This window comes from Mandrillus leucophaeus, unplaced genomic scaffold (assembly GCF_000951045.1).
Source record: "Mandrillus leucophaeus isolate KB7577 unplaced genomic scaffold, Mleu.le_1.0 Scaffold316, whole genome shotgun sequence".
NCBI lineage: Eukaryota > Metazoa > Chordata > Mammalia > Primates > Cercopithecidae > Mandrillus > Mandrillus leucophaeus.
This window is the reverse complement of record NW_012103321.1, coordinates 3,672,305-3,699,435: the sequence shown is the minus strand read 5'-3', so window position 1 is coordinate 3,699,435 and position 27,131 is coordinate 3,672,305. Positions and strand designations below refer to the sequence as shown.

At 36.2% G+C, this 27,131-nt stretch overlaps 1 protein-coding gene across 1 annotated transcript in view; it reads left to right on the top strand.

Moving 5' to 3' along the window:
• The first annotated feature begins 3,614 nt into the window (after nucleotides 1–3,614).
• SRFBP1 (serum response factor binding protein 1) overlaps nucleotides 3,615–27,131 on the top strand; it is a 70,986-nt gene continuing 47,469 nt past the window's right edge. The window contains exons 1-3 of the mRNA XM_011987788.1: nucleotides 3,615–3,723; nucleotides 15,663–15,751; nucleotides 16,775–16,847. Coding sequence (XP_011843178.1) covers nucleotides 3,688–3,723; nucleotides 15,663–15,751; nucleotides 16,775–16,847 — 198 coding nt within the window. The 5' untranslated portion in view covers nucleotides 3,615–3,687. The remainder of the gene's footprint in view (nucleotides 3,724–15,662; nucleotides 15,752–16,774; nucleotides 16,848–27,131) is intronic.

Here is a 27,131-nt window from a genome sequence, read left to right as displayed (position 1 = left end):
GATTTCACATTAATATTGTAAAAATGGAACAATACTAGTCTCTTTAAAAACAAGAGTATCTAAGGTTGTTGAGAGCTTTTAATATAAAAGAATAACCAGTACACAAATTATTTCAAATTAAAGTAGACAGTCATAAATAGTATAGTATGCCCCACTGGTAGACTATCATAAATACTGTAAATATGACCCACTGGTGAGCAAAATTAAACTTATCTCTGGGGCTGTGGAAATAATTCTTAAAAGAGATGGATGGAATTTGACCTGGTCTTGAGAAGTAGCACTTGAGAAAGCAGATGTAGCAGAGGAAGCCTCATAGCTAATGGAGACAGCATGGGCTAAGGAGGAAAACAACTAAGCAAGTGCTGATCCTGAGGAGACTGGTGGTTTAAGAACTGAGATTTTAGGGATCAAAAGAAGTGGTCAAGAGAAAAGGCTGCAAAGCTTTTTAGAGTTACAGGAAAATTTTGTATTAATAATACATTTTCTGAAGCATTATGGGATCATAACTCCTTTCTCCCAAATTTTAAAGACAGATTTTCCATAAAGCTCTCTATTTTTCTTGATTATTTGACATTCCTTCCTATGTATTTATATGCAAAGTACACTACTCACCTGGAGATGAAAAAGCTCCTACACTGCAGGAGTTCAGCTTTAATGACAGAAAGTAGACAACGGAAACAATTACAATTCAGTGTACGATTTAGTAATGGCAAAACTACCTTCATGTAACACTGGGCAAACAAGAAGTCAGCGGTTAAATCCATTTGTGTCCAAATAATGCACCAAACTAAAAGAATACCTATTTCGTTTACCAAGTCAGAGCTATTCTAAGTGGAGTTCAGTTTTATGAGTTAAAAGCATGGGTTCTGGACAAGGCTGGTTTCTTGGGCAAAGGCTTAGAAGTGGGCTTTGGTTAACTGTGCTTTGGGAACATCTTGAAACTATTAGTAATTTCATTTTGGAATTTGAGTTTTGTTAAGTGAAGTCCAGCGGGATAATGGAACATGTGCCAAGGCTTTGTTGTCTCAGATCATATGTGGTCCTGTCTCCCACAGCCTCCCCAGGTGGACTCTCTGGTTTCCTGCTCTCTTGTCTCCACCCAGCAACTGCTGCCACCTTGTTCCAGTGCATACACTCCTACCTGAGTCTTGGGGCAGGGGTCTCAGGCACCTTTGAGGGTCTGCCCTGACAACCTAATGTCTCTGTGCTTTAGGGAGCATCTCATTAAATAATAAATTTAAAAACACCATGAAGAGTCAAGAGACACTATAGAAGAAACTGGTTATTTTATTTGTTTTGTTTTGAGACGAAGTTTCACTCTTGTTGCCCAGTCTGGAATGGTCTTGGCTCACTGGGACCTCCGCCTCCCAAGTTCAAGTGATTATCCTGCCTCAGCCTCCCAAGTAGCTGGGATCACAAGCATGCGTCACCACGCTCAGTTAATTTTGCATTTTTAGTAGAGATGGGGTTTTGTTTCTGGAATTGGTTCCTTCCGGTGGGTTCTTGGTCTCACCAACTTCAAGAATGAAGCCGCGGACCCTCGCAGTGGGTGTTACAGTTCTTAAAGATGGTGTGTCCAGAGTTTGTTTCTTCAGATGTTCAGATGTGTCTGGAGTTTCTTCCTTCTGGTGGGTTGGTGGTCTTGCTGACTTCAGGAGTGAAGCCACAGACCTTTGCAGTGAGTGTTACAGCTCTTAAAGGTGGCACATCCAGAGTTGTTCATTCCTCCCAGTGGGTTCGTGGTCTCGCTGGCTTTCACGAGTGAAGCTGCAGACCTTCCCCATGAGTGTTAACAGCTCATAAAGGCAGTGCGGACCCAAAGAGTGACCAGCAGCAAGATTTATTGTGAAGAGCAAAACAACAAAGCTTCACCAGAACAGGTTACCCCACTGGTGGCTCGGGTGGCCTGTTTTTATTCCCTTATTTGGCCCCACCCACATCCTGCTGATTGGTCCATTTTACAGAATGTTGATTGGTGTTTACAATCCGTTAGCTAGACACAGAGTGCTAACTGGTGCATTTACAATCCTTTAGCTAGACACAAAAGTTCTCCAAGTCCCCACCCAATTAGCTAGACACATAGGGCTGATTGGTGTGTTTACAAACCTTTAGCTAGACACAGCGTGCTGATTGGTGTGTTTACAATCCTTTAGCTAGACACAAAAGTTCGCCAAGTCCCCACCCAATTAGCTAGACACAGAGCACTGATTGGTGTGTTTACAAACCTTTAGCTAGACAGAGTGCTGACTGGTGTGTTCACAAACCTTTGGCTAGACCCAGAGCACTGATTGGTGCATTTACAATCCTTTAGCTAGACAGAAAAGTTCTCCAAGTCCTCAACCCACCCAGAAGCTCAGCTAGCTTCACCTCTCAGTTTCTCCATGTTAGTCAGGCTGGTCTCCAATTCCCAACCTCAGGTGATCCGCCCGCCTCGGCCTCCCAAAGTGCTGCGATTACAGGCATGAACCACTGTCCCCTGCCGGAAGAAACGTTTTTCCTGTATTTTGAATGAAGGGGCCTGGATTTTCATTTTGCACTGCACCCCACATATTATGTAGCTGGACTTGAAGTCCTATAGCAGTGGACAGTACCAGGCAAGTGACTCTGGGCAAGGCACTGGGTGCCTCTGAAGTCACTTTACACATCTGTAAAATAATAGTTCAGAGCAGAGTTGGGTGGCTCACTCCTGTAGTACTAGCTATTTGGAAGGCTGAGGTGAGAGGATGGCTTGCGTTCAGGAGTTTGAGGCTCCAGTGAGCTATAAATGTGCCACTGCACACCAGCCTGGATGACAGACAGACCAGGTCTCTAACAAAATAATAATAATTATAATAGAATAATAATATCTATCTTGTTTGATTTCTGTGGAGATTTTGAGCTAATTTATGTAAAGCTCTTGGACCAGCATTTGACATATTTTAATGGTCAATACTAGAAAGTGTTGACAATTATACATTACCTAATTCAAACACATTCCCTTATGTCTCCTATGCCCGCCGGCTAATATTTCTAAACAGCCATTCCCACAGGCAGTACCAAATGTGTATCCTGGTTTTGCTTCAAACGTTCATTCCTTAAATTTAAACCCTTCTATAGTGTGCAGGAAAAAATGTTCGCACCTCAGCTATAATGTGAGGTTGGAACAAAAAGCTGTGAGGATTTAAAAAGGCGTGTTTGTTAGAAAAGCAAACAATCTTCACAAACACTAGATTTAAAAAAATGGAAGCAAAAAATCGTTCATTCAAGTGCTTGACCATTTCACAAGAGCTCTTTCACAGCCGTTCAGCGCCCCCCTCGCCATTACGAGAGAAAAACCAGGGCCAGTACAATGCGGGCGCAGTGTACTAAAGGGACACACACATACAGTGTACTAAGGGGACACACACACACACACACCGCCCCCCCCCCATCTTGAAAACCTGTACGTTCCACCGCTACCAGCCCCCTCTGGTTTCCATAGGAACGAGCAATTCCGTTGCGTCGCCCTTTGCGCCGGAAGTTGCTCTATATCAGTTCCGGTTTTCCCCTCCAAGCGCCAACGTTTCCTTTTCCCAGGCGGCAGCTAGAGCAGACGGCGGATGAATTGTGGACAGAAGAGGCTTCCGTTGAGGGGCGTGGCGACGCAGCCGTAGTCTGACAGACTCAGTTCACGTGCAGGCAACGGCGGATCATATTCCTTAATCTACCATGGCTCAGCCGGGAACTCTGAACCTCAATAACGAGGTGAGCGCCGAGGAACCTATGGGGCTGACTTTGAGGGTCCTCAAAACCAGGTCTTTTGAGACGCGTGGTCGGAGGCGGGCAAAGAGGGTGCGGCTGGAGGAACTTTCGTAGTGGGCCCACGGGAGTTTCCCACAACTTGGAGTTTGGCAACCGGTAATTTCCCTTTTCGGTCTCTAGGTGACTAAAGTGACAGACATGTGTCAGGCCCCACGAATTTATGTGTATGGGACTTTGGGAAGACCCTTTAGCCTGGATATTCAATATTTTCGTCTGTAAAGCGGAACTCAAGATAGTTCGTCCCAGGGTTGTTGTGAGATTAACTGAGATATGTGAAGTATTTGCAAGTGCCTGACCCTTAAACTTTCAGTACACATTACCTGCTCCTTATTGCCTGTCGAAAATGAAAGAGAGAAATTAAGAGCTGTAGCTTCTAAGAAATTGCTGATCTTGAATGAGACTGTATGCTCAGTACTTCGTTTCCTCTTCCAGTTAGTTTCTTACTCCTTTGCTTCCATTTACAGCGGAACTTCAATAAAGAACTGTTCATACTTGCTATCCCCAATTCTTTTTTCTGCTTCTTCAGTCCATTCTCATCAGACATTTGTTCTCACCACCGTCTCTTCCATAATGTGCTAAGGTCAACAAAATACTATTCCTACCACTTACTCGCCTCTGGTTTCTGCTTCTATTCAACAAAGTAATGTCATCCGAAGTCTTAAAGTAAGCTGGAAACGTAAGGATCGAGTAAGGAACTCACAGTGACATATAGAAAGGAAATTCTTTATCCAGTGTATGAGCAGGTCACTGTTTAGAGTACACATAGTAATGTAAGAGATATTTCATATTTTCTAGTAACAAGGCGGGAAAATGAAGTGGGTAATATTTGTACTTGATCTTTAAGGATCTTCCCCAGGAATCACTTAGTCAGTGATTCAGGAAAGGGGAAGAAGCCATTCCAGGCAGAGGAACTGGTATAAGCAGGAAAGGGTTAGTAGCAGAAAAAACCGTGGGGAAAATGGGATAGGTAACTCTTCACTGATGAGAACTTGTGAGATGAAGAAGGAAATGAAACTGAAATATATTCCCTACTGCCAGATTAACGAGTCTGGATTTCAGTTGACAGTGGAGTACAGGATATGCTGAAGAGGGAAGCTGCAAGCAGTTACTATTTACTCATAACCATACATTAAGCTTATGCTTTCTGCCAGAAAGCATTTGGTGGGCTATTTTCCATTAGGTTACCTGTGATGTATGAAAGATCGGAGTAATGTCCTTGGGATTTCAACCTCAGGGAGCTTCATATCAAATTTTGTAATGACTTTGATGATGGAAACGACAGGGTATAAGCCATTTAAGACTGTTTTTCCACTTAGATAACTTCTGTTCTTCTTCAAAACAGTTAAAATTTGACCTTTAGGAAACCTTCATTAACTCACCTTGGTCTGGGTTAGGTGTCTATTCTTTGTGCAGCCAGATTGCTTTCTCCTCTGGAAACACTTACATAACTGTTTCTGTCTTCCTGTGTTTATGTGTCTGTCACGTGTAACACATATGTTTACTAGGTAATTAAATGAATTTATGAAAGCAGGAACTATACACATCCATCACTGAAGTCTAGTGTGTTCTAATGTGAAGGGTATAAAAAGGTCAGAAAAAAGTGGAGATGATGGAGGATATTATAATTTAAAATTAGTGGGGGAAAAAACCACGAAAGGAAAGATAGTTATAGATTTATCTACATTAAAAAATTGAATAACATATCAAAGAAAAGAAAAAGGACAACCAACTAGAAAAAAAATATGCAGCAAATATGACAAAGGACTAATGCCTTTAATAGGAAATACCTCATAGAAATTAAAAGAAACCATCTCAGAAAATAGGCAGAAGTGAATTAACAACTTCTTAAGGAGGAAATGTATCTGAAAAATAATTTGAATTTGCTTTCAATCTTTTCACTTCTTTTCCATCACCACTAGAATCCTAGTACAGCTGCTGTACTGGCTTCCCAGCTACTTACATGGACTCCTTCTCAAACTTTAATCTTTTACATATATACTTTAGATTCTGGGGTACATGTGCAGAACGTGCAGGTTTGTTACATAGGTATACATGCGCCATGGTAGTTACTGCACCCATCAACCTGTCATCTACATTAGGTATTTATCCTAATGCTATCCTTCCCCCTGCCCACCCCCCCTGATGCACAGGCCCTGTTGTGAGATGTTCCCTTCCCTGTGTCCATGTGTTCTCATTGTTCAACTCCAACTTATGAGTGAGAACATGCGGTGTTTGGTTTTCTTTTCTTGTGTTGCTTTGCAGAGAATGATGGTTTCCAGCTTCATCCATGTCCCTGCAAAGGACATGAACTCATACTTTTTTATGGCTGCATTGTATTCCATGGTGTGTATGTGCCACATTTTCATTATCCAGTCTATCATTGATAGCCATTTGGGTTGGTTCAAAGTCTTTGCTATTGTAAACAGTGCCACAAAAAACATATGTGCACACGTGCCTTTATAACAGAATGATTTATGATCCTTTGGGTATATAGCCAGTAATGGGATGCTGGGTCAAATGGTGTTTCTATTGCTAGATCCTTGAGGAATCACCACACTGCCTTGCACTATGGTTGAACTAATTTACACTTCCACCAACAGTGTAAAAGTGTTCCTATTTCTTCACATCCTCTCCAGCATCTGTTGTTTCCTGACTTTTCAATGATTGCCATTCTAACTGGCTTGAGATGGTATCTCATTGTGGTTTGGATTTGCATTTCTCTAATGACCAGTGATGATGAGCTTTTTTTTCATATATTCATTGGCTGTGTAAATGACTTCTTTTGAGAAATGTCTGTTCATATCCTTTGTCCACTTTTTGATGGGGTTGTTTTTTTTCTTGTAAATTTGTTTAAGTTCTTTGTAGACTCTGGATATTAGCCCTTTGTCAAAGGGGTAGATTGCAAGAATTTTCTCCCATTCTGTAGGTTGCCTGTTCACTCTGATGGTAATTTCTTTTGCTGTGCAGAAGCTCTTTAGTTTAATTAGATCCCATTTGTCATTTTTGGCTTTTGTTGCCATTGCTTTTGGTGTTTTAGTCATGAAGTCTTTGTCCATGCCTGTGTCCTGAATGGTATTGCCTAGGTTTTCTTCTAGGGTTTTTATGGTTTTAGGTCTGACGTTTAAATCTTTAATCCATTTTGAGTTAATTTTTGTAGGAGGTGTAAGGAAGGGGTCCAGTTTCCGTTTTCTGCATATGCCTAGCCAGTTTTCCCAACACCGTTTATTAAATAGGGAATCCTTTCCCCATTGCTTGTTTTTGTCAGGTTTGTCAAAGATCAGATGTTTGTAGATGTGTGGTATTGTTTCTGAGGCCTCTGTTCTGTTCCATTGGTGTATATATCTGTTTTGGTACCAGTACCATGCTGTTTTGATTACTGTAGCTTTGTATTATAGTTTGAAGTCAGGTAGCACGATGCCTCCAGCTTTGTCCCTTGTGCTTAGGATTGCCTTGGCTATGCAGGCTCTTTTTTGATTCCATATGAAATTTAAATTAGTTTTTTCCAATTCTGTGAAGAAAGTCAATGGTAGCTTGATGGGAATAGCATTGAATCTATAATTACTTTGGGCAGTATGGCCGTTTTCACAATATTGATTCTTCCTATGAGCATGGAATGTTTTTCCATTTGTGTGTGTCCTCTCTTATTTCCCTGAGCAGTGGTTTGTAGTTATTGAAGAGGTCCTTCACATCCCTTTAGGTTGTATTTCTAGACATTTTTTTCTCTTTGTAGCAATTATGAATGGGAGTTCACTCATGATTTGGCTCCCCATTTGTTATTGGTGTATAGGAATGCTTGTGATTTTTGCATATTGATTTTGTATCCTGAGACTTTGCTGAAGTTGCTTATAAGCGTAAGGAGATTTTGGGCTGAGATGATGGGGTTTTCTAAATATATAATCATGTCATCTGCAAACAGGGACAATTTGACTTCCTTTCTACCTATGTGAATACCCTTTATTTCTTTCTCTTGCCTGATTGCCCTGGCCAGAACTTCCAATACTATGTTGTAAAGAGATTAAGATTAAAGTTTGTTGTTATTCTTGCGAAGTAAAGTAAAAATTTATCTTTACTCTTCTAAAAAATAAACCATCACTTTTTACTCTATCTTGATTATTTGTTGCATATTCTTGGTACTTAGAAGAGAGAATTTTTAATTGCTTTTTATAGCAGCTTCCCTAATCTCCAGCACAGTACCTTGTCTACAGGTAAATATAAGAAGTAAATATATATTGGGCAGATGAAAGCATGGATAGCATAACTGTCAACTAATGTTCAATGAGAGGGAAAATCTCCTAAATGCTGACTTTTTTCTCCCTTTTCATTAGAACTAGAGGAGAAATGCACAATTGAAAACCAGTGCCATAGAATTTAGTGAGTAAATAATTGGCAAAACTAGAGCTAGATTTTCTCAAGTCATCTGTTTTCTAAAATTTAGACAGCAGTGATATGTAAAAATCAGAATTAGGAGGTGTAGCAATCTGATGGAGTGCTTTAATTTCATAGGAAGGCCAAATCCTATGTATACAGCTGACATTATTTTATTCTTTTTTTCTTTTTTTTTTTTTTTTTGAGTTGGAGTCTCCCTCTGTCCCCCTGGCTGGAGTGCAGTGGCGCAATCTCGGCTCACTGCAAGTTCCTCCTCCCAGGTTCACACCATTCTCCTGCCTCAGCCTCCCGAATAGATGGGACTACAGGTGCCTGCCGTCACTCCTGGCTAATATATATATATATTTTTTTGTATTTTTAGTAGAGACGGGATTTCACCGTGTTAGCCAAGATGGCCTCAATCTTCTGACCTCGGCCTCGCAAAGTGCTGGGATTACAGGCATGAGCCACCGCACCTGGCCTATTTTATTCATTGATAGCAAATTACCAGTAAGCCCATTAGAAAATTGCTTTTCATTTCTTGTAAGACAGTAAAGGTAGAAACTGAAGTGCCAAAGAACAAAATGAGTTTCCTCCACGTATTTTAAAACATAAGAATGTTAGGAACCATGTTTATATGTGCTTATGAAGTTACAAAACTCCGATGTCATGATTAGGTGCAGAGTATTTTTTAACAATTTTTTTCTGAAATTTCAATTAGGGCCTATCTGTAAGAAAAGAACCAATTTGTGTTTAGTTATTAAACTATTCTGGGAAGTTTTGCTAGGTGGCAGCATGTGCCCAATAATGGTTAAATTGTAGATAATCACTAAGCCCTCGATATTTTTAAAAATTGTTGCTCATCAGAAATAAAAAGTAAAATCAACAATAAGTTATCATCCATATGACATAATTAGGATCCTTTTTATAAAACAATAATTTTGGCCAGGTGCAGTGCCTCACTCTGTAATCCCAGCACTTTGGGAGGCTGAGGCTGGCGGATCACTTGTGCTCACGAGTTTGAGACCAGCCTGGGCGACGTGGTGAAACCTCGTCTCTACAAAAAATACAGAAAAATTAACCAAACATCGTAGTACATATTTGTAGTCCCGGCTACTTGGGAGGCTGATGTGGGAAGATGGCTTGAGCTCAGGATGGGGCGGAGGTTGCGATGAGCCGAGATCACACAACTGTTCTCCAGCCTGGGCAATAGAGCCAGACCTTGTCTCCAAAAAAGACAAGAAACCCAATAGTTTTGTTAACTATGAATTACTTCAAACGTATGGAAAATAATGTAACGAATCTTATAATCTGCTTCCTCTGTTTAGGAAATGTCAATGTTTTGCTATATCTTAATGTTTAATTCCACCAATCTTCTTTTCTACCTCAGCTGTAATTATTCCTCTTGGTGTGTGTTTTTCTCTTTATATTTTTCACAATTTTTGTAACATAAGTATCTATACCCAGTGTATAGTATTGTGTTGTGTACTTTTAAACTGTATATTGTTTTACAAATTATAAATTATAGTAGTCTCCCCTTATCCATGGGGGTTATGTTCAAAGACCCCCAGTGCATGCTTAAAACCTTAGATAGTACCAAACTGTCTTCATTATTATTATTATTTTCTGTACTGTAATGGGCAGGTAACAGATACAGCAGGAATACACTGGATGTATGATTTACATCCCGTGTGGGATGGAGTAGTACAGTGAGAGATTTCATCATGCTGCTCAGAGTGGTACACAATTTAAAATTTATTAGTTATTTATATTTGGAATTTTGGCTAACCGCAGGTAATTGAAACTCCTGACAACAAAATTGTTGGTAAGGGGGGACTTCTGTATTTTATTCACCAAATGTTACTTTTCAAGTTTTATCCATGTAATACCTACAGATCTGTTGCATTGATTTAGAATACTACATTGCTATATGCTTTATTTATATACATTATCTTCTCTCTCATGCTACATTTTGTTAAAGTGCTGCAATGAATAATCTTGTGTGTAGCCTTTTCCTGTTGTTGAGAAGGTGTCTTCGGAATACATTCCTAGAAGTAGGACTTTTGTTAAAGTACAGCAAGGTTTCCTCCAAAGGAGTAAACCAGTTTGCATTTCTACCAGCAGTGTATTTGTCTGTTTCCTCACAACCTCATACACAGAATGTGTTGTCATAGTTCTTTTGTATTTACTAACCTGATAAGTAATTAATGAGTAACAGAAGTTTTAACGTGTTCTTAGAAACACAGATATAGTTAGATTTTTCTGAACACCGCAAGTTCCCCTGGAAGAATACTAGCTCTTGGAATAACTATTTTCTAATAACTATAGATTTTTATTACAGGCTAACTCAAAAGCATGGTAAAGTTGGTGAATTATCAGAGGCTAACTAGTTGGCCAGCTAACACATAGCCAGCCAAAAGTCAATTCAAGTAGCATTTAATTTTGTCTTTGGACCAAAGTCTGCTGTCTGCTTTGTATATCAGAAACTTCCTATCATTGTCACCACAGAAATAGAGCTCATTCTCTAAAAAGCAAATTCATATTAAACATAAGTGTATAAGAGATTGTGTGAATGAGAAAGGTAGCTTATTTTAAAAAATCTAATATACATAGTAATGCTCACATTGTAAAACACATTCTTTTCCTGTATACACTGACCATCAGCTGCTTGGTATGTAGAAATGCAGAAAGGGGTTTTAGTTGCATGATTCATGTTGAGCTATGATGCATCTGTTCCCATAATTGAGTTATTCCAGAACAGATTAGATTTGTCAAGTCTCTGAGCTGGGGAACCCTTTCTTTGGAATTTCCTTGAGTTGGACACTGCCAACTTTTGCCTCTCTGTGGTTTCCTTTCCTGTGTTTATGTTGACTCTTCTGAGTCATCTCACATGGTCTTTTCCCAAATAGCTATATTAGACTTCCATTGTATTTATAGTATTTTTATATTGTCTATACAAGAGATGCCCTATGTTTAGATTTTGCCAGGTTACCTTTAAAGGCCTCTGTATGCCTAATTTATAGGTGGTACTTCACTGTCAGTACATATATATTCACTGTGTATGTAAGTCTTAACTCTTTTTCTTTAGATCTTATAGATTGTCTTAAATGCGTTCTCTTGCTGTTTGGAAGCCCCTCAGCTTGGCTTCGTCAGTCTTGTTGGTGATGGCTTCAGATCTTCACTTCAATTTCTGTCTTCAGACCCCTTCTACTTCTCTTTCATTTGCTTTCTTCTGTGTCAGCATATTTTATTTACATTTCTAAGCCTCTGTTTTCTCTGTGCTCACACTATTGCTCTGTTCTTTCCCTCCTAAACAATAATCATACTGTTTTTACAATTCTAACAATGATAGTTCTTGCTTTTGGTTAGAGTTTTGCCAAAGTGTACTGCCATTAAGCAGTGCACTTGGACTTCTGGCAGTATTGGTGTATTAGGTCTGTTCATTGACTTCTGAGTTGTCTGTCAACCAACTTTATAACTCCTGGGTGACAAATGAATTGGCAGCCTTTTAAATCCTAACTTAAAGGCTATATTTGTCCTCAGTTTTGCAAAAATCTAAGTGTTTGGGGAAACCTAAGTCTTAAATATATGAGGTATTCTTTTTGGTTTTAGAGTTCCCTTATCCATTAATGCAAACATAGTATTTCTTAAATTGGAATTTTAAAATTGGAGACAAGCTTTCTTATGATTGGACTGCAACCAAGGACCAACTCTGCCCTCTGCAGTTTATTAGTTAAGTTTGGTTAACAGTGATTAGCAAATGGTATATTATCATCTCATACACCTGCAAAGTTAAGCAATTAGAAACATTTGTTAATATATTTTAATATATAGTTCATCACTTGCTATTAGTTTATTTTATGGATAACTTTTAAAAATGTATCATGACACCATATAATTCTGTTTATGCAACGTGGCAGTTCTTTTTTTTTTTTTTTTTTCCTTAAACCTTGTCTGTGTGCCTTTTCATTTATGCAAAGTATGTTTTTTTTCTAAATGGGTCTAATTTTGAAACAAATTCCTAAGAGGTTAACTTATCTAGGGGGAAAGAAGCCTGATTACTGTGCATTTAAAAAATATATTATGCATTTGAAACAGTGAATAGACTGTGTATTGTTACATTTCTGTTCATTTATTTAACCAATATTTATTGGACATATACTGTGTGCCATGCATTATGTTAGGTGTTGAGATGCAGTGTTGGATAAAACCAGATACTTGACCTTCACAGAATTTATAACCTACTGGAGAAAGACATATTAAAAATAATCAGATTAAAAGTAAAGTATTAAGTTACCAAGTAAAGGTACTTGTGACCCTCTCAGGGAGGCCAGAAGAGACTCTTCATAGAAATGACAGTTGGTCCAAAATCAGGATGAATAGATGTTAACAAGCTGACATAGGAAGAAAGAACATTCTGACCAGTGGAAATGGTAGGTGTAAAGGCTTTGTAGTAGAAGTGAGCATGGTGAGGACAGGGGACTGAAAGGCCAGTGTGGTTCTTCTGAGAACAATTGGAGACCGTTAAAAAGAGTTACGTAAAGGTGTGACATTGGATATGTACTTTAAAAAATTTTATTCTGATGGCATTGTGGATAACTGATTGGAGAGAGGCAAGAATAGGTGCGGAGAAACCAGTTAACAGTATCTCAGCCACGATTGTGAAAAGGTCAAGGTAGGGGAAAAAGTGGTACAATTTGAAAGATAGTTAGGATTTAAGATCAATAGGACTTGGAGATTCATTGTGAAGGATTAAGAGAGCTACCTCTAATGACCCTTAGGTTTATAACTAAAATAAATATGAAACTCCTCTCCCCAACAAAAGAAGGGAAGAGTCTTATTGGAGGTGAAGAACATGAGTTTAAGTGTGAATTTGAGGTGATTTTGAGCACACTCAGAAAGAAATGTCAAGCAGAAAGTTGCACATTTGGGCTTGAAGCTAAAAGGAGTGATCTCAGCTGAAGGTAAAATTTTTGACTCCTCTTTGTTTAGGTGACAAATATGCACACATAAGATCTCCCAGAGCTAAGCAATGTATTGTGAAAAGAAACACTGGCTTGGGACTGCCCCTTCAACTCTTAACATTTTATGAGTGGGTAGAGGTGGATGAATTTTCAAAGAAGATCAAAATAGAGTGAGTAGAAAGGAAAGAAGAAAACTGTCTTGGAAAACCAAGGGAAGAATGTTTGAAGAAAGAGAAAGTGGTCAAAAATGTTGAATTTCCATTGGATTTCAGGGGCGTTTTTGGAAATCATTGATGTCCTTAGTGACATCTTTTAGTAGACTTTATGAGGATGAAAATCAAACTGGGTTTGTGTGGCATGCAGAAATAGAGATACTGAGTTTGGATGTCTCTTTCTAAAAGCTTAATTCTCCACATAACTAAAGAGGGGGTGGTCCTAGTGAACTATGTAATGAGGATGTTTATTTAGTCTCTAATGAAAATGACTCAAGCATGTTTAAAAATCAGTGAGAAACAAATGTGTTAAAAGGAAAAGAATGACAATGCTATTGTAAAGGGATAATCCATAGTAGAGGTTCTAGGAAGGCAGAAGAGAATAGGCTCTAAAAGACAGTTAAAAGATTAACTTCAGATATGTGTAGTGGTATATCTTGTATTGTAACTTTATTCATAAAGGAAGATGGGTCATGGAAGTACATTTGCATTCATGGTAGTAGAAAAATGATGGTCCCCAACTGATAATTATTTTCTCCATGCAATTGAAAGAAAGAAGGGAGGATGGAGACTAGAGGATTCAGGACAGTAGGCAAAAGTTTAAAACAGGCATTGTAGAGTGAATTGAACAGAAAAATATAGGATGGCTAGAAAGAATGGGGGTCCACTTGAGGTTAATTATGATGAATTTATAGTAGACAGAATGTTACAAGTATTTGCTATTGGCATACAACAATGAAGAACTCAGAGTGTTTTTTTCATTCAAGACTATGGTTTCTTAACCAGAGGGATAGGAGTTTAAGAAATTGGCAAGTGTTTATCATGTATCTAAACTGCATAAAAAGAGGAACATGTAAAGGATTGGTGGTCCTAATGAAGTCAAAGATGGTTGTGGTGGGTGGAGTTGAGCAAGCAAGCTGATAGAGGTTGTGATCACAGTGTGGAATATTTGAATTAATGGTTTTAGAAGTTGAATATTATGAATGAAGACAAGGTTGACAGTGTAGCCATGGAAGTAGATGGCTGAGATAGAATAGATTAGGTCTTTAGAAAATAAGAAGTGAAGATATAATTATCAAATGGGCTATTCAACTGGACATGTAAGTTACACAGAATGATGGCAGAACTTAGGGTATAAAGAAGTTGTAAGTTGGTTGCTAATATCTTCAGTGAATAAGGGAATGAATGATGTGAAGGGTAAGAGAAGATATTATTAATTAAATGGAAGAGCCTTAAAGACACAGGATGATGTTGATAATGTTATTTTGGCAAGAAGAATTTGAGGAATTTTGTGTGCCAGGCACTCTTGCAGGACAAAGAAAACACTATATAAATATTACAAGACTCCTATTTTCTAGGAGCTTGCTGTCTATAGAAAAAGACAGCTACGTGAGCCATTAGTAACAATGCAGTGAGGTAGATGCTTTAATGACAGAATCTGTATAGTGGGGGCCGCAGGGATGGAGTGGTTATCTCTAACTGAGGAAGTCATTGAAGGTTTCACTGGAAGGATTATATCGGAACTGAATTTTATGTAGTCCCTAAAGTGAAGAAGGGGAAGAAGGACATTCCAGGAGTAATTTTTAAGATGTATACCTCCTAACTGTGATAGACAAAACATAAACTCCGTGATTACATGCCATTGCACTGAAAGCTACTATGATGTGTATTTTTTTTTATAACTAGAATTTCCATTTCTTGGTCTATAGCTCTGTTTTTTGTTCTTAGAGTTAAACCTTGTTCTCTAGTAGGATGATTTAAAGTATCTATTTGTATATGTGTGGCGGGGGGAGCATTTATGTTGACATGCACATATGCTTGCACACAATGCCCTTGTGTTTGTGGAGCTACTTTTAAAATTATACTTGAAATAATTTAGTACTAAAAATAATGAAAGGTTTGTTTTATAAATAAATAAAATAAATTGCTAATTAAAATAGTCATTCAACAAATTAAATTCCTACCATTATGAGTGAGGCTGTGTTTTAAACGGTGAGAATACAAAGATGAATATGACAGGTTCCGATTTCAGGGAACTCACTGTTTATTGTGTTCCAAGCCCAGCAAGATATAAGTGTAACATTAAAATACTTATCTCGGGCAATACCATGACTTTTTAAAAAATTATAACTTGTTTTTCTTAAGCCCTTAGACACATTTTTACACTGCTGATTTATTCCTTCACTATTTATCGAAGAGGTTTGATTACATCAAGCTATGAATATAGTTAGACAAAAAAGGTAAAGTGGTAGACTAAGTCTACAATATTAAGACTCAAAATAAAGTGTGTTTGTTCCTGAAGTAAGTGTGTTTCTTCTAATTATGACTTTATTCTTCAAAGGTTGTGAAGATGAGAAAAGAAGTGAAGAGAATTCGAGTTTTGGTTATCCGAAAACTTGTCAGGAGTGTTGGCAGACTGAAGTCAAAAAAGTTAGTCATTTAAAGTCATGAACTTGTGACTAATAAAATGTCAAAAGTTGTTTTTATTTGATGCTTTAAAATGTTTAGGGTGGGATATAGAGAAGTAATCAAATATCTTACTCATACAGCATTTTTGTTTCGAATGTGGAGATGATGTGAGATAGAATGTGCTGTGTCAGCATGCCCTTCTATGGTTTGGACATCATTGCTCAAGATACAGGATGAATTTTTCTGCTGCTTTTGCAAAACTCTCTTTTGGTCTCTTCAGAATAAAATTCCCTTGGGCTTATCTGTTTTATGTTATTAGAAGTTATTGTAAGATACTGATACAGCTTAACAAATCTAGTAATACCTTAACAATCAGTTTTGAAGATTTTATATCACATTTTTTCTTGAATTGCTAAGCAATTTGAAATCTTCAGTACCTTGTGAAAGTGTTTATTAGAACATTGTGTTCCATGTAATTTTTTTGAAAAATACAGTATTTTGTATTTTCAGTATCATTAGTGTTAGTGAAAAAGTATTTTATTTATAGTTCTTCTTATAATGTAAGCATGAATACTTAGCCTTCAGATATGTTTTGTTCCTGATTAATTTCCTGCTCTTTCATAAATATGTCAGAATATAGCTCTTCTTTATTTTTTCTTAAATTCCAGAGAGCAAATTTTCATTAGATAAAATTGTAGCCAAATTCTAATTGTAACTTACGAAATTTATATTACATTAAATATACTATTGATTGATTAAAAAAGTGTTGTTAAGGAACTAGAGAAGGCAAACTATCAGCAATGATAGTCATTAATACAATGCCAAGACAGTACTTATTTTTGCCAGTTACTGACATATGGGTTTGTTTAGTAAATTGAGGTTTCCTTTGGGAGTGGGGAAAATGGGCAGTGTAGGATAGTGGCGTGTTTGTTGTTTAGAGATTTATTACACTTTTCTAAAAAGAAATGAAGTGATTATCCATTACAGTATGAGTCTAAAAATTAATGCTTTGCCTGGCTACATATTGTAATGTATTTTTTGCAGGGGTACTGAAGATGCACTGTTAAGAAACCAAAGACGGGCACAACGATTGCTTGAAGAGATCCATGCCATGAAGGTAAGGACTTCTGTGGGTGTGAATGTGCGTATGTTTCTGAGTATCCTGTTATCCTGCATTTTGTTTGTGTGTGGTATTGCTTACTTGAATATGCTTGAGAGTTGCCTAAGATATCTTGTATCAGTCTATTTGGAGAAAATGTAGTACATTTAGAAAATTGTAATGTTTAAGCTTGCATTTTTCTGTTTTTGACTGAATTTGTTAAAGTGCTAGGCTAATTTGAGTCAAAATTGTGCCAAACTAAATTCATCTATGTTTAATAATGCCTCATGCCTCAGGTTTTTAATTTTTACTGTAACTTTAACATGAAGTCAGTTCGAGAATTAAAGTCTTCACGCTATTTGGGAATGTGGATGGTGATATTGGTGGCTGACATCATGCTTTCCTTGTTGCCAACTCAATAAATTTTATGTATTGGTATCTGCATTTTATTCAGTTCTGTAGTAACTTCAAGTAAAATTAGTGTTAGGCCAACATGATCCCATATTTTTGTTTTTTTTCAGTCAGACTCTTCACTAGCATAATTTTTAGGTCTTCTCGCTGCTCTTACTTTGAGGAAACTTTCATTTACCAAATGACATGACATTAAATGTCTGGGAGACGGTTTTACTGTAGAACTTAAAAACAACATTTGGTCCCAGCAATTTTCTTAATTGCAGGGTCATTTTGCATGCATGTTTGCCTATTATATTTTGGTATAACTTTCAAGTTTTGAATTAGGTAAAAGAGAAAGAAAACTCTCTAACAATATTTTAATTGAGTTAGGTTATCAAAGCTTCTCACCCTTTCTTCCTTTTAAAGGTATACTAAAGTGTTTAATAGGACAAAGTTATCCCAGTTAATCTGAATAAAAACATCTAGGAAACGACTCTTTGATATGAAGTATATTTGTTTCTTGTGTTCTTCCCTCCCCTCACTGCACACTCTCGTAAAATTCATGGAATCCATCTGATAAAACTTTTCTTTCTCAAAGGTATAATCCCCTTTGTATCCAGTCATTCAAGAAGAAAAAGTATTCTGTATTTGACTGTCAGTGATGATTTGTGTCTCTGTGGTTTGCAGATTACTTAGTCTTTTTCATATACCTTTTTTTAATGATAGTCCTATGAGAAATAAAATCTTTAGAGATTTTGCCTTGAGAATAGCAATAAAATAGGAAGTTACAATTTATCTTTCACTTTCTCTTAACCAAGGTTCTTACTAAATTACATTGCCTACCTAAATTTTTCCCTGTAATTTCTTCTGAATAGTCATTTTTGTAGTCTTAAATTATTCAGAGGCTTTGAGCTACTATATAATTGCTGATTTTATTTTACCATGGAAAGAATGTAGTGTGTGTGTGTGTGTATGCATGTATATATATACACATACACACACAATGTATAGTTGGCTACTCTGACTTTAACTTCTTTTGTAATGCTGTTTAAAAACTGGAATAAACTGGAATTTAAATATTTATATATATATGTAAAATATATATATGCACACACTACATTCTTTCCATGGTTTATTATATATAATAACTTGTATGCAGTGTACGAAGAGTTTGAGAACAAAAGATACTCAATCTTTAGAATACTTCCCTGTTGTAAATTTCAGTGATACATTTGGTTAAGTTAATTAGAAAGAAAAGTTGTCCTTTTTGATCTAAATGTAAAGCCTGTTTTCTTTTTTTTTTGTTTTGAATCTCATCAGCAAAGGGAAATCTGATTCAGTGATAAAGTTTGTAGTTTACAAGATTACCACATCACTACCGTGGTTTGGTTTGGTTTGGTTTGGTTTGTGTTCTATTTTTCACTGTGATTATGCAATGGAATGGTTGCATCATAGAAAGCCAAATTCATAGCCTAGGTATTCCTTGAATTCATAAAATTCATAGTATGTATATGTCTTGAATTTGTAGCAGGAATTAGGGCATACTGGGTTGGCTACTGTGACTTCAACTTCTTCTGTAATGCTTTTTAAAAACTGGAATAAATTTAAATATAAAGTGAATACTAGAAAGACTATATATTTGCTGTTCTTAGATGTCAAATTTTATTCCTTATTTATGGTTCTTTTACAAATTTTTTTGTCTTTTCTAAACAAAGCAAATACATACAGCATTTTTCTTAATTAATAGGTCATTTGTAATTTTCTTAGGAAGTGGTTATTACCTACTTGAGAGTATCAAATAAATGGTGACAAAACAAACTCTCAGTCTTAATTAAATTTGGAGAAAAGACCTCTGTTTATTTATTTTTCCAGAGAAATTTTTTCCTTGGCTCAGATACTGCTTCATTTTTATAGTCTTATTGATGACATACTGTCCTATTCTTGCTTTCTATAATAATAGGGTATTTTGTTGCAGGATGACTTCTTTGTGAAGAAATCCTGAGTATTTTTAGAAATGAGAGTTTGCTTTTTCTGCCCAACCAAGAAAAAAATTGACTTGATCTTTATCCTTTAAAATCATAGGTTCTAATTTTATAGACTATGGTGTATGAAACCCAAGTCTTTGCTGCCTTTTCTAATAGTGTCTATACTTTTAACTTTGATATTAGTAGAAATATTGGCTTCTAAAACAGTTTCTTTTTCTTTGAAAGTTAGTTAAATTAGCTATCAACATTTAAAGATCAGTAAGTTACTTAGCTGGAAAAGGAGATGGTAAAATTCAAACATATACTGAAATTACTCAAAATGTGCAACAAATCTCTTACTCGATAATGAAAGTAACAACTAGCTTTTACTGAGCATTTACTATGCGCCAGGCAATATATGATGTGTTTTATATTTACTGTCTCACTAGGTAGATACCATTTTTATCCCTGTCTTACAGAATAGGAAACTCAAGCTTAGAGAAATTCAGCAACTTATAACTGATTATAAAGCTAATTATGTTATCCACTGTAGTATACTGCTTCAGTAAGATGAGAACATCCTATGATATAGCTAGACACTTTCCTAGATATTGGAGGAGATAATTTAATAAACATGAAATTTGATATCTAGGAAAAAAAAGACCCAAAGATGTGCAACATGTCTTCAGATCCTTTAATTCCTCACAGGTAAATATACACAGTAGCCTATATCTGTATTTCTTTTTTTTTTTATTTGAGACGGAGTCTCTCTCTGTTGCCCAGGCTGGAGTGCGGTGTCCCCATCTCTGCTCACTGCAACCTCCGCCTTCTGGGTTCAAATGATTCTCCTGCTACAGCCTCCTGAGTAGCTGGGACTACAGGTGCCTGCCACCACGCCTGGCTAACTTGTATTTTTAGTAGAGACGAGGTTTTGCCATGTTGACCAGGCGGGTCTCAAACGCCTGACCTCGGGTGATCAGCCTGCATCGGCCTCCCAAAGTGCTGGGATTATAGGCGTGAGCAACCACTCCTGGCCTATCTGTATTCTTTTTTAACCTCTTCCTCTCTAAGGCTGTTATTTCTTCCTATCCTGAATATTCTTAATATGAGAATTTATGTGTTCTTCTTTGAGACCTTGTTCTGCCTGCTACCTCTTCTCCTCTAGTTTAAAACTCTCTCCTTTTGTTTTATTCTTCACCTAGTTTTATATTCTGAAATCTATTATTAAAACCAACCTTTGAGCTTGTAATCAGTAGTTAGGATCACTTTGTCTCAGGCTTCTGCACAGCTTAATCCTAAGTGGTTGTCATTAGGAGATCACAAATCGAAAAAAATAGTATAGGTTATAATCTGTAAAGGCATAAAAGTTAAGTGAAATGATATATCATCAAAATAATATAATTATCATATCATTTGAACCTCATCACAACTCTAGGGAGAATCCCATTTCAGAGGACATGTTCAGAAGTATTCTAGGCTGCGTATACCCCTTAGATTGGAGGTTTATTGTTGTATGTATTCATATACTCTTTAGAATTTTGTGATGTTTCTGGTTATATATGCTTTTTAAAAAGTTATTGAGTTTTTTTCTATAGTTTCACATACTGTGGTTTTGGTAAATTTTTTTCCTATGAATGCCTAAACAAGTTCCTTCATAGGGTAAAAGATACCTTATTGAAGCCTGTAAGTACACTGTACTGTGCTAATTAGCTATGTCAACTTGACATTTTGTTCGTTTATTCTATGAAAGTAATCATATTAAAAGTATCATTAATCTTACACTATAATTATTTCTGACAATTTTATTTGTGAGCTAATATGTTATCAAATCAGACTCAATGTGTTAGAGCTCTTACCTAGAATCAGCTTTACTAATAATTGTAAAGATGCAAATAGTCAAAGGGGACAGGTGAAGCAAGGAGAGAGATCTGGGACTCTATGTAATTCCACAGGCCCTTCCTTTCCACATCAGACGTGTACTTTCTAGCGCAGAGTCTCCAAATGAGGAAGTCTGGTTATTACCTCATATCAGAGAGCATTTACATTTTGAAACTTCTCCATGTAATATCCTCAGGTTATATAGCTTACATGATATTCTCCAGTGTGCCAGACTTCATAAACCCATAAATTCTGGGTTTGTTTATTTTAAGCATCCTTAACAAGGGACAGCCTACTAAGATCATTCTTCAGATAAGGACCCTCCTCCTAACAAAAACTCATTAACCTATCTACCAGAGGGACTGCTTACCATCATGTTAACACGAAGACTAAACTGCATCACTTCCCTTTCCTAGAGTTTCCTCCTGTTAAAGGAAATGAATAGATCCCAAGATAGCTACTTTAATTCTCCCCTCCCTGATATGTAATAATCTTCCTTTTAGCTTTTCTTTTGTGTTTCATGATGTATAATACTGTATTTATACTTTTAACTTCCAACTTTTTGGAAAATACTTCAAACCTATAGAAAATTGTAATACTGCAATATGATAATAATAGTGCATTGTATCACATGCATTTTTGTACCTTTACTATCAGCGCTGAATTTTCTGGCACTTGATTTAAGTGCCATATGCCAGATTTCTCCATTGTAAAGGTATCTTTTCGGTTTGCTGTTACTAAGTAATCTGTGAAATGATACTGTGAGACTGTGTGAATATCCTGTAGTCTTTCACCCAGCAATTAATGTTCTATGGCAACATCTGTTAAAATATTTTTATTGTTTCTATTTCTCTTCTGCAATAATTTATTTCTCTGATAATATTTTCATTCTTTGAATTTTTTTTGAACACCATCAAGGATAGTGATAATAGCTATTTTTGTTTATGGAGAAGAAAAATATTCTTTTTCCTTTCCTTTCCTGTTCAAAATTTCCTGGGTAATTTTGGACTGTACCCTGGCCATTATGAAGTTGCAGAGATTCTGGATTTGGTTATTTTTCTTGAATAAGTGGCTGTTTTAATGAATTTTCTTGGCTAGATGTTAACTTTAAACTACGTTTCTTAGATAGCAGTTCCAGTTTCAGTTTAGATCTTTTGTCTTTCAGCAAGATGCTTTAAATCTACTACTTATCTGAACGCTTAAGATATTTAGAGATTTTTTTCCCTCTCTCCCTTCTGGGCTTACCCTGCTCTCTCAGCAGATAAAGTATCCTGGATTCATTTTTTCAGGGGTAGCTCTGCCACTGTTTCTAAATCCTGCTAATTGCAGTTGGCCTTAGGCTAAACCTTGAAGAAATGGTAACTACTTGTACTGTACAGCTTTCCATCTTCTTTCCTCCAAGTAAGCTTGGTGGACCATCCATTAGAGTCTGTCTGTTTCCATTTACTTTCTCATATCTTCAGATAGGCAGATAGGGCTTTTGGGTAGCATGTCCAGGTGTTATGGTTGTTTTCAGGATTGGGGGTATGGGGATGATTAATCATGTTATCTTATTCTGAGGGCCTCAAGACACACTACAGTTTTGATTTTAGGAAGATGAAGAAGAAAAAGTAAAAGAGACTGAAAAAATGTAGCCAGTGAAGGAGAAAAAGAACCAAGAGTATTGAAGAAACTCTTTCAAGAAGGGAATGATGAATTAGGTGTTTTTGAAATAAGCACATTTAAAAACACGTTCAAATCATAATAGACTTCCTGCCTCTGGTCTCGCCTTCAGATCATGTTCTGCACTCTAACCAGTGACCTTTCTAAAATGCATATCTAACTGGACTTCTTCCCTGTATGATATATAAGACCCTTTGTGGTCTGTACTCTAGCTACCCCTCTGTTGCTTCTCTATCTTCCACTTACTCTGTACCTTTTTTTTTTACCAGCTAAACTGAATCCCAAACTTAGCAGTTTCATGCCCCATTGCCTACATCAGAGTTTTTAAACATAGCACATCTCTCCCACCTGAACAAACACTTCCTCTTCCTTCAACACCAAATTCTTATGTTATTAGCTCTAGGAAACTTTCCCTGGCACTTCTGGAACTCTAACCCCAGAAGAATTACTTACCTACTCTGTACAGGCCCTTTTACTTCGTGCGTTTGTGCTATCATATGGTGTAGCAGTCTGCTTTCATGCCATTCCTGCTGCTTAGAGAGAACTTCTTAAGAAAATGGGTTATTTTACTCAATTAATTGTTCCTAACACCTAGTAATGTGTCTGATATATAGTGAATGCTGCTTGACTAGCTGACGGAGTGATTTCTACTGCAAATTTTTTTTTTTTTTTTTTACATGTTGGCACGTTTACAATGTTGAGGTTGTTCTGAGTCTCTAAAGATAAATGGAATACTATGGAACTGTTGTTAAGAAGAATCTGTAATCAGAGGCTTTTCTTTTTGCTTGTTAAGTATCAGAAACAGGAGGAAAAAGGTTCTTCATTTTATACGGTCACCTTAGCCAATACCCTAAGACCATATAACTTCCAATTTAATTTTTTAAAAGGTAGAACTTTTGTTTCTAAAAGGAGAGCAAGAAAGATGTCCTGGTTTGTTAGCCTTCTGTACTTAACTGTGACCTTTGAAATTATAAACAGGAAATCATAGCACTATTTTAGAAGATCAGTATATAATGCTCTCCTCACACTCATGAAACAGCATTCAGTAACAGATCATCATACTGAAATCCCAGTTTGCTTTCTGACATGTGGTTTCTACAGCTTTAAGTTACTATTTTGTATAGGTCAAATTCCTGAAATTCTTACTGTTGCATTTTTAATATATAAGGGTCATGATTTTCATTGTAGACCATGTTTATGTAAAGTCTGTGATTGCCTTAAAATATTCTTGTCTTCTAAATAAGAACATATGTGAAAAATAACAGTAGTATATATCGTCTGTTTTTGAACTTGCTTGCTTCTGTTTGAACACAAAGAACAAGTTGCAGGCCTTTGTTGGCAAAAGAGATGAAAATGCTATTACTATTTACTGAGTCATAGTATACAACTAAGTTTTAAATAAGGAACTGATTCTGGAATTCTTTACCTAGATAAGCCTACTTCGGAGGCTACTGAGTGTATAAACAAGATTCAGCAGTATGAAGGAAGAAAGCAGTATAATATGGCTTTTTAAAAAAATATTTCCCATTTATTTTTGTTTTGTTTTGATTTGATTTTTTGTTTTGTAATTCTGGAAATTTGAACCTAAACCTTAGCCAAACATTTCCTAATAACTGTGCAAGTATCCAAAGCATTTTTAAATTATTAATTCAAAAATTTTGGACAACCAATACTACTATCATGATTCCAGTCTGAAATAATATGGTGCTTGAGAAAAGAGTTAAATATTACAACATATTTTGTTGGAAACACATAATAGGAGACAAAGCGCCCTAGAGAAAAGCAGCAATAGGATCAGTAAGTAACTGGTCTTACAAAATGGGATATTCTTGTTGTTTTTTTTAACTGGATATCACCTCAATTTGGGGTTAAATGGAGACAAATTATATGCAAACAGTAAGCTTTTCTTCACAAGGCCATCCGTTTTGTTAGAAGGGAATGTCCAGAATGAAAAAGGTTGTTCAACTTATTTCTTAGAATACAGAAGTGTTCTATGTAGAATCTTCAGCCTGATGTAATTGCTGGGTGTCATTTTCTCTGTCTGCCTCTTTGAACCTGATAGAAGTGAGTCATTTTATATGCCAAGAATAATTTTGATGTTTTTATTTGGTATAAAAAATGTGATCATGTTTAATCACTTACATTAAACAAGCTGTTTTGCCTGATTTTCTAAAAAGTATTTGACTGTGAGAGATAGGACTGTATGGTAAAACAGAAGTTTTGGGAGCTTCGTTTGACTGCATTATTTGCTAATGTTTATGTTTAATTAATATTTTTTGATAAGATGCAGATCATTCTACAATTGAATTATACAAGTTTTTTAAGCTTTTGATGACTGAAAATTATTTTTATATATTGATGAAAATAATTTATAGGTGAAAAATGCATTAAGCTTAGTTTTTAGAATATGAAGATTCAACTTTTGACATGAAATTCAACTTGGAATTAAAGTGAGACAGTACTATTTGTAGACATTTAGTAATTCTTTAACTGGCTGCCAGCAAAAACCTGACACTAGTAAAATTTCTTAGTAGTAAACTTACTTTGTTTTATTATATTGTTCTCCTGTTCAAGACCCTAAATTAGCTTCCTATTGTCTGCCAGATGGGATCTAATTTTTCATGAGTATTAAAAGCATTTTCATCAGTTGACCCCTGTCATCATGCACAACTGTATTAACCTCATATCTATGTACATACTACAGTCAACATTATATTCCCTATACATTACGCATTCTTGTTTTTTAAGTTCTACAGTTTTGCCTGATAACAAGGCAGGATTTTCCACCACATCACACATACTTCTGCAAAATCAGACTATCATTTTCACAGCTTTCACCAACCTCTAAAGTAGTGATTTTATTGAGAAAGATGGAGGATGTATACATAAGGCTTCATGCCTTAGGGCATATGTCATAATGGATGGGGGTTTTGTGTGATTGGAGAAAGCTCCTCTAGTAATTTGGTTATATTTTTATTGTTCCCACCAACTGCGCTAAACAGAAATTACCCCACTTACTTAAAATTACCCTGCTTACTTCATCCTCATACACACAGTGCTTAGGTAATCAGTTTTTAGAAATCTATTATTAACACATCTTTCTTTTTGTTACTATGACAGGTTATTGGCATGTTATTTCAAACATGAAACTCTGTTTGGATTGCCTTTTTACACAGTGTTCTGCACATAGAAGGCTTTCTGTTAAGTTTCTGTGACATGTTTCAAATATAAATGGGCACATCTATAAAAAGATGTGTAAGAGGTTATAGCAGTATATAATTTTTGTTTCACTTATTTGCTGTGGTGAGTAAATAAAATATACAACATCAACATTCCTAGCCATGGTACACTTCAATTTTTAAGAATTTGAATTTCTGTAGTCTTTTAATCCATATAAATGGCATAAATGAAATGTTATTTAAGATGACCATTGCCTTCAACACGATTATGAAAAGTTACACTAAAACTTTTCATAATGACAGAGGGATCCAGAACAGAGATATTTTCCAGACCAGCTATACCACACAATCCGTTATCATTGTACAGATTGCATTGTGACTTTAGACCAGAAGCTAAAGTGGCTCTCTCTATTTCAGTTAGCGCTGTAGGATTCAAAAGACAAAAGTTTTACTTGATATTTTTTAGTATGGTACTTTGCCAGAAAAGTTCAAATACTTACTTATAATCTCATCTCAGAACCATCCTCATGACCAAAACATTTTATTTTGGCTCAACAAAAATATATTGTGTCTATACTTTGTGTGCACCATGTTTGGCTAGTTTACAAAAATATAGAAATTAATATGGTGCCTGCCTTTGAGAAGTTTAAAGTCTAATTAGAAAAATGGAGAGAGCTTCACTGTGATGTGTTGAAAGACGCTGATAGACGTATTTGAGGAGGGACACTTAGCACTGCTTGAAGATTCAAGGAAGTCTTTCTGTAACAGGAAGCTGAGTCTTAAAACTTGAGTGAAACTTTAGAAATTGTGGGGTGAAAAACTTAAATTTGTATTGCTTCATTATTTTGTTTTGGTATTGGGTTTTGTTTTTCTTTTTTACATTGTAAAGGAAGTATCTGTAGAATCAAGAAATACAAAGCTTTTAGATTATTAGTTTCTATTCATGAAGTGTGTGTAAGGGAAGATAGTGATTTAAACTCATCTCAACATGATCAAGAGTAAAGATTAACTGCTGTATTTTTTTAATCTAGGTAATAGAAAATAATAAACCTGAATGAAGGACATAGTTATTAAATACACTCTGCCATGGTTCCTGCACAGTGGCAGTGTTTACTGACCTGTCTGGTTTATGTTATAGCTAATACTGTGATAACTGAGATATTTAGTGTAACAATTTATAATACCTAACAAGTAAAAATAACTTCAGTATCCATTCTTTCAACAAG